Source organism: Dendropsophus ebraccatus, chromosome 9 (genome assembly GCF_027789765.1).
Source record: "Dendropsophus ebraccatus isolate aDenEbr1 chromosome 9, aDenEbr1.pat, whole genome shotgun sequence".
In the NCBI taxonomy this organism is placed as follows: domain Eukaryota; kingdom Metazoa; phylum Chordata; class Amphibia; order Anura; family Hylidae; genus Dendropsophus; species Dendropsophus ebraccatus.
Genome location: NC_091462.1, coordinates 2,975,859 through 2,984,669, shown reverse-complemented (window position 1 = coordinate 2,984,669; position 8,811 = coordinate 2,975,859). Strand labels below are relative to the sequence as shown.

Below are 8,811 nucleotides of genomic sequence, written 5' to 3'. Positions count from 1 at the left end.
GTTCTATCTATGCCCAGTGTTTGACCCTGGGCTCCTCACAGCTGGTCATGTGCGGCGTCTATCAGAATATGATACTGTGCCACATAAGACAAATCTAGTATTATACACAGCACTCGGCGGTATTATACAAAGCACATGGCGGTATTATACACAGTACTCGGCGGTATTATACACAGCACACATTGGTATTACACAGCACATTTCGGTATTATACATGGCACATGGCAGTATTATACACAGCACATGGCGGTATTATACACAGCACATGGCGGTATTATACATAGCGGTATTATACACAGCACACTGTGGTATCATACACAGCGGTATTATACACAGCACACTATGGTATCATACACAGCGGTATTATACACAGCACATGGCAGTGTTATACACAACACACGGAGGTATTATACACAGCACACATTGGTATTACACAGCACATTTTGGTATTATACACAGCACACGGCGGGATTATACACAGCACATGGCGGTATTATACACAGTATACAGCAGTATTATACACAGCACATGGCGGTATTATACGCAGCACATGACGATATAATACACAGCACATGACGATATTATACACAGCACATGGTGGTATTATATACAGCACACATTGGTATTGCACACAGCACATGGCGGTATTACACACAGCACACGGCGGTATTATACACAGCACACATTGGTATTATACACAGCACATGGCGGTATTATACACAGCACACGGCGGTATTATACACAGCACACATTGGTATTACACAGCACATTTCGGTATTACACACAGCACATGGAGGTATTATACACAGCACATGGCGGTATTATACACAGCACATGGCGGTATTATACACAGCACATGGTATTATACAGCACACTTACTTATTAGTACTTACTGTACTAATGGGAAATCTCCAGTTACGTAACCAGCGGCTCCGGCCCGGACGACTTTATGTAACATTTCTACAAGGACACGGAAAAGTTTCCTTCCAGCAAAAAATATTAAAAATCTGTTCTTTGTTTCCTGTAGCTTGTGGTAAACCCATCTGTATCCGAGCCGACTCTATAATCTCCTATCCACTCATATGTATCCGAGCCGACTCTATAATCTCCCATCCACTCATATGTATCCGAGCCGACTCTATAATCTCCCATCCACTCATCTGTATCCGAGCCAGCTCTATAATCTCCTATCCACTCATATGTATCCGAGCCGACTCTATAATCTCCCATCCACTCATATGTATCCGAGCCGACTCTATAATCTCCCATCCACTCATATGTATCCGAGCCAGCTCTATAATATCCCATCCACTCATATGTATCCGAGCCGACTCTATAGTCTCCTATCCACTCATCTGTATCCGAGCCAGCTCTATAATGTCCCATCCACTCATATGTATCCGAGCCGACTCTATAATCTCCCATCCACTCATATGTATCCGAGCCAGATCTATAGTCTCCAATCCACTCATCTGTATCCAAGCCAGCTCTATAATCTCCCATCCACTCATATGTATCAGAGCCAGCTCTATAATCTCCCATCCACTCATATGTATCCGAGCCGACTCTATAGTCTCCCATCCACTTATCTGTATCCGAGCCAGCTCTATAATCTCCCATCCACTCATATGTATCCGAGCCGACTCTATAATCTCCCATCCACTCATATGTATCCGAGCCAGATCTATAGTCTCCAATCCACTCATCTGTATCCAAGCCAGCTCTATAATCTCCCATCCACTCATCTGTATCCGAGCCAGCTCTATAATCTCCCATCCACTCATATGTATTCGAGCCGACTCTATAGTCTATCCACCCATCTGTATCCGAGCCGGCTCTACTCATCTGCATCCGAGCCGGCTCTATAATCTCCCATCCACTAATCTGTATCCGAGCCGGCTTTATAGTTTCCTATCCACTCATCTGTATCAGAGCCGACTCTATAATGTCCCATCCACTCATCTGTATCCAAGCCGGCTCTATAGTCTCCTATCCACTCATCTGTATCCGAGGCGGCTCTATAATCTCCAATCCACTCATCTGTATCCAAGCCGGCTCTATAATCTCCCATCCACTCATCTGTATCCGAGCCGGCTCTATAATCTCCCATCCACTCATATGTATCCGAGCCGACTCTATAGTCTCCCATCCACTTATCTGTATCCGAGCCAGCTCTATAATCTCCCATCCACTCATCTGTATCCAAGCCAGATCTATAGTCTCCAATCCACTCATCTGTATCCAAGCCAGCTCTATAATCTCCCATCCACTCATCTGTATCCGAGCCAGCTCTATAATCTCCCATCCACTCATATGTATCCGAGCCGACTCTATAGTCTATCCACCCATCTGTATCCGAGCCGGCTCTACTCATCTGCATCCGAGCCGGCTCTATAATCTCCCATCCACTCATCTGTATCCGAGCCGGCTCTAGAATCTCCCATCCACTCATATGTATCCGAGCCAGCTCTATAATATCCCATCCACTCATCTGTATCCGAGCCGGCTCTATAATCTCCCATCCACTCATCTGTATCCAAGCCGGCTCTATAATCTCCCATCCACTCATCTGTATCCGAGCCAGCTCTATAATCTCCCATCCACTCATATGTATCCGAGCCGACTCTATAGTCTATCCACCCATCTGTATCCGAGCCAGCTCTACTCATCTGCATCCGAGCCGGCTCTATAATCTCCCATCCACTCATCTGTATCCGAGCCAGCTCTATAATCTCCTATCCACTCATATGTATCCGAGCCGACTCTATAATCTCCCATCCACTCATATGTATCCGAGCCGACTCTATAATCTCCCATCCACTCATATGTATCCGAGCCAGCTCTATAATATCCCATCCACTCATATGTATCCGAGCCGACTCTATAGTCTCCTATCCACTCATCTGTATCCGAGCCAGCTCTATAATGTCCCATCCACTCATATGTATCCGAGCCGACTCTATAATCTCCCATCCACTCATATGTATCCGAGCCAGATCTATAGTCTCCAATCCACTCATCTGTATCCAAGCCAGCTCTATAATCTCCCATCCACTCATATGTATCCGAGCCAGCTCTATAATCTCCCATCCACTCATATGTATCCGAGCCGACTCTATAGTCTATCCACCCATCTGTATCCGAGCCGGCTCTACTCATCTGCATCCGAGCCGGCTCTATAATCTCCCATCCACTAATCTGTATCCGAGCCGGCTTTATAGTTTCCTATCCACTCATCTGTATCAGAGCCGACTCTATAATGTCCCATCCACTCATCTGTATCCAAGCCGGCTCTATAGTCTCCTATCCACTCATCTGTATCCGAGCCGGCTCTAGAATCTCCCATCCACTCATATGTATCCGAGCCAGCTCTATAATATCCCATCCACTCATCTGTATCCGAGCCGGCTCTATAATCTCCCATCCACTCATCTGTATCCAAGCCGGCTCTATAATCTCCCATCCACTCATCTGTATCCGAGCCAGCTCTATAATCTCCCATCCACTCATATGTATCCGAGCCGACTCTATAGTCTATCCACCCATCTGTATCCGAGCCAGCTCTACTCATCTGCATCCGAGCCGGCTCTATAATCTCCCATCCACTCATCTGTATCCGAGCCGGCTCTATAATCTCCCATCCACTCATCTGTATCCGAGTCGGCTCTATAATCTCCCATCCACTCATCTGTATCCGAGCCGGCTCTATAATCTCCCATCCACTCATCTGTATCCGAGCCGGCTCTATAATCTCCAATCCACTCATCTGTATCCAAGCCGGCTCTATAATCTCCCATCCACTCATCTGTATCCGACCCGGCTCTATAATCTCCAATCCACTCATCTGTATCCGAGCCGGCTCTATAGTCTCCCATCCATCCATCTGTATCCGAGTTGGCTCTATAGTCTCCTATCCACTCATCTGTATCCGAGCCGGCTCTATAGTCTCGCATCCACTCATCTGTATCCGAGCCGGCTCTATAGTCTCTCATCCACTCATCTGTATCCGAGCCGGCTCTATAATCTCCCATCCACTCATCTGTATCCGAGCCAGCTCTATAGTCTCCTATCCACACGTCTGTATCCGACCCGGCTCTATAATCTCCCATCCACTCTGTGTCCGAGGTGGCTCTATAGTCTCCTGTTCACTCATCCAGTAGAGGACAGATCAGACAGAGGATGGATCCAGCAGCAGACACAGGACAGATCAGACAGAGGACAGATCAGGCAGAGGACGGATCAGGCAGAGGACGGATCAGGCAGAGGACGGATCAGGCAGAGGACAGATCAGACAGAGGATGGATCCAGCAGCGGACACAGGACAGATCAGACAGAGGACAGATCAGGCAGAGGACGGATCTAGTAGAGGACAGATAAGACACAGGACAGATCAGACAGAGGACGGATCAGGCAGAGGACGGATCAGGCAGAGGACAGATCAGACAGAGGATGGATCCAGCAGCGGACACAGGACAGATCAGACAGAGGACAGATCAGGCAGAGGACGGATCTAGTAGAGGACAGATAAGACACAGGACAGATCAGACAGAGGACAGATCAGGCAGAGGACGGATCAGGCAGAGGACAGATCAGACAGAGGACAGATCAGGCAGAGGACGGATCTAGTAGAGGACAGATAAGACACAGGACAGAACAGGCAGAGGACGGATCAGGCAGAGGACGGATCAGGCAGAGGACGGATCAGGCAGAGGACGGATCAGGCAAAGGACCGATCAGGCAGAGGACCGATCAGGCAGAGGACGGATCAGGCAGAGGACCGATCAGGCAGAGGACCGATCAGGCAGAGGACCGATCAGGCAGAGGACCGATCAGGACACACCCAGGCAGGGTGACAACCCTCGTGCAGTATGGGACTGGGATGCACCGGCCCAGCAGTGACTTATTCTGGGGCTCACAGAAAGGACAGTCAGGATGGATCAGGCAGAGGACGGACCCACCCAGCAGAGGACAGATCAGACAGAGGATGGATCCAGCAGCGGACACAGGACAGATCAGGCAGAGGACGGATCTAGTAGAGGAGAGATAAGACACAGGACAGAACAGGCAGAGGACGGATCAGGCAGAGGACGGATCAGGCAGAGGACAAATCAGGCAGAGGACAGATCAGACAGAGGATGGATCCAGCAGCGGACACAGGACAGATCAGGCAGAGGACGGATCAGGCAGAGGACGGATCAGGACACACCCAGGCAGGGTGACAACCCTTGTGCAGTGTGGGACTGGGGTGCACAGGGCCCAGCAGTGACTTATTCTGGGGCTCACAGAAATGCCCCTGTGGTACTCTATGCCAAGGTCAGGGGTTAACCTCTTAATGTTGCCATCAAATGTATTTTTCTCCCCTGAAGCTTCTGTCTTTGAGAGCGGGGGAGTTGGAGTGACATCACGCTGCCCTTGATGTTAGAGAAGGGCAGGAAGGGACATCTTGTGTCCTCTATTCCCCCAACTCCCGCTGGGTCCCGTCACATTCACACAAGCACCAGGCAGGGAGAGCAGATGAAGCTGCATCTCATGGATGACACCGGAGACAGAAGGATTCGCTTAAAGGGGTATCCGGGTAACAAACAATATTCTAAACAATCCCCTTCCCAATACCACCCTCTGTCTATATACATGTATATACATATATACCTGTATAACCTTTCTTGCACCCTTTCCCTGTCTTCTTCTTATACTTATCCGCTCTGGATGTCTAAAATCTTCTACTTTGAGTCCTCTGTGACAAAGCGCTGCTCCCTCTTCCCCCTCTCTTTGTAGACACAGGACGTGTGATCTCCTCTCTGGGGTTAGCTGTCTATTGACTTGGAGACATTATCTGCATCATCTCCATGCACCTGTGCTGCTTCCATAGACTTACATGTGTCCCTGAGCCTAGGGTTCTGTAATATTAACATTATAGTCCTATCTCTGATTGCTGTCAGTGAGTGTAGCCGTATAGTTCTATCTCTGCTTGCTGTCAGTGAGTGCAGCCATGTAGTGCTATCTCTATGTGCTTTGTCAGGATGGCCGAGTGGTCTAAGGCGCCAGACTCAAGAGTCTTGTCTTCAGTGCTATCTCTGCTTGCTGTCAGTGAATACAGCCGTATAGTTCCATCTCTGCTTGCTGTCAGTGAATGCAGGCACATGTACCTGTCTGTGTCTCACAGCTCTGTATAGTGTAAATGTTATGGATGTTCTTAGAGTCTGGATGGAGCTAGAATCTTTTCATTCACAGTCAGCAAGCAGAGATCTAAACCTACAACCCCCACCTCCGGTAAACAGATGCCCGTTATGCAGCACATAGTTACACCATGTGCACATCAGCTCTGCATCACCATGCGGGCATCAGCTCTGCATCACCATGTGCACATCAGCTCTGCATCACCATGTGCACATCAGCTCTGCATCACCATGCAGGCATCAGCTCTGCATCATCATGTGCACATCAGCTCTGCATCACCATGTGCACATCAGCTCTGCATCACCATGCGGGCATCAGCTCTGCATCACCATGTACGCATCAGCTCTGCATCACCATGTGCACATCAGCTCTGCATCACTATGTGCGCATCAGCTCTGCATCACCATGCGGGCATCAGCTCTGCATCACCATGTGCGCATCAGCTCTGCATCACCATGTGCGCATCAGCTCTGCATCACCATGTGCACATCAGCTCTGCATCACCATGCGGGCATCAGCTCTGCATCACTATGTGCACATCAGCTCTGCATCACCATGCAGGCATCAGCTCTGCATCACCATGTGCACATCAGCTCTGCATCACCATGTGCACATCAGCTCTGCATCACTATGTGCGCATCAGCTCTGCATCACCATGCGGGCATCAGCTCTGCATCACCATGTGCACATCAGCTCTGCATCACCATGTGCGCATCAGCTCTGCATCACCATGTGCACATCAGCTCTGCATCACCATGCAGGCATCAGCTCTGCATCACCATGTGCACATCAGCTCTGCATCACCATGTGCACATCAGCTCTGCATCACCATGTGCACATCAGCTCTGCATCACCATGTGCACATCAGCTCTGCATCACCATGCAGGCATCAGCTCTGCATCACCATGCGGGCATCAGCTCTGCATCACCATGTGCACATCAGCTCTGCATCACCATGTGCGCATCAGCTCTGCATCACCATGTGCACATCAGCTCTGCATCACCATGCGGGCATCAGCTCTGCATCACTATGTGCACATCAGCTCTGCATCACCATGCGGGCATCAGCTCTGCATCACCATGTGCACATCAGCTCTGCATCACCATGTGCGCATCAGCTCTGCATCACCATGTGCGCATCAGCTCTGCATCACCATGTGCACATCAGCTCTGCATCACTATGTGCACATCAGCTCTGCATCACCATGTGCACATCAGCTCTGCATCACCATGCGGGCATCAGCTCTGCATCACCATGTGCACATCAGCTCTGCATCACCATGTGCACATCAGCTCTGCATCACCATGCAGGCATCAGCTCTGCATCACCATGTGCACATCAGTTCTGCATCACTATGTGCGCATCAGCTCTGCATCACCATGCGGGCATCAGCTCTGCATCACCATGTGCACATCAGCTCTGCATCACTATGTGCGCATCAGCTCTGCATCACCATGCGGGCATCAGCTCTGCATCACCATGTGCGCATCAGCTCTGCATCACCATGTGCGCATCAGCTCTGCATCACCATGTGCACATCAGCTCTGCATCACCATGCGGGCATCAGCTCTGCATCACTATGTGCACATCAGCTCTGCATCACCATGCAGGCATCAGCTCTGCATCACCATGTGCACATCAGCTCTGCATCACCATGTGCACATCAGCTCTGCATCACCATGCGGGCATCAGCTCTGCATCACCATGTGCACATCAGCTCTGCATCACCATGTGCGCATCAGCTCTGCATCACCATGTGCGCATCAGCTCTGCATCACCATGTGCACATCAGCTCTGCATCACTATGTGCACATCAGCTCTGCATCACCATGTGCACATCAGCTCTGCATCACCATGCGGGCATCAGCTCTGCATCACCATGCGGGCATCAGCTCTGCATCACCATGTGGGTATCAGCTCTGCTACATCATCAGCTAGTATGGAATACATATTGAGGTGATGTGATGCAAAATTAGTACTGGGTGAAAAAAACAGCCCTGTACTTACTGTGCAATAGTAATGACAGCAGTGGGCAGAAAAGAAAGCTAAGGGGGCAAGTACACAAACGGACCAATCAGGGAGATGCATGATGGGAAATGTAGTTTCCTGGCCGACGCCATCTTGGGTATAGATTGGCTTTAGAAAAACTTGTAACTTAGGAACGGCAGCAGCTAGAAAGACCGGAGACGGCTCAAAATACTCAGGGGGACTTGGTGAGCAAGGTTTGGGAGCATTTAATTTTTTAGCTCTTAAGTGGATATGTGGTGTCCCATCACGAGTGTTCCTTGTCTGGCACCTGTCGCAAGCACCTGATACGCAGAAGTGAAGTGGTGATGAAGATATGTTTGAGTTTCGCCACCAGATGTCAGTATCTTATGTATAAACTTGTTTGTATGTATTGCACAGCTGTAGTTGCTATAGGGTTACTGTTTCTATGTATTCTATGATCCTGTGGACCAGTGGAGATGCTTCTTTCCTTTCTACCTATCCCTGTACCTCTTTCTCTGCACACTCTCTTCTCCACCACTCACAGGGACCCTTACATACCCTGTAGGAAGTAGACATTTGGGGACAGGAAGTGTGGCGCCAGTTCCCTCTGATTCTCTGGGGATTAGGACACACACAGAAAAGGC

The 8,811-nt window shown here is 49.5% G+C and overlaps 2 protein-coding genes across 2 annotated transcripts; both read right to left on the bottom strand.

Annotated features, from left to right (window-relative positions):
* Nucleotides 1-999: 999 nt before the first annotated feature.
* LOC138801088 (uncharacterized) lies at nucleotides 1,000-1,851 on the bottom strand. Its single transcript, XM_069983547.1, has one exon. The coding sequence runs from the start codon at nucleotides 1,849-1,851 to the stop codon at nucleotides 1,000-1,002; it is 852 nt and encodes a 283-aa protein (XP_069839648.1).
* An 810-nt stretch (nucleotides 1,852-2,661) lies between these two features.
* On the bottom strand, nucleotides 2,662-3,165 carry LOC138801087 (uncharacterized). Its single transcript, XM_069983545.1, has one exon. The coding sequence runs from the start codon at nucleotides 3,163-3,165 to the stop codon at nucleotides 2,662-2,664; it is 504 nt and encodes a 167-aa protein (XP_069839646.1).
* Nucleotides 3,166-8,811: the final 5,646 nt, after the last annotated feature.

Coding starts and splice junctions, on each gene's coding strand:
- LOC138801087 (XM_069983545.1), bottom strand. CDS start 3,165: ATGCAGATGAGTAGAGCCGGCTCGGATACAGATGGGTGGATAGACTAT.
- LOC138801088 (XM_069983547.1), bottom strand. CDS start 1,851: ATGCAGATGAGTAGAGCCGGCTCGGATACAGATGGGTGGATAGACTAT.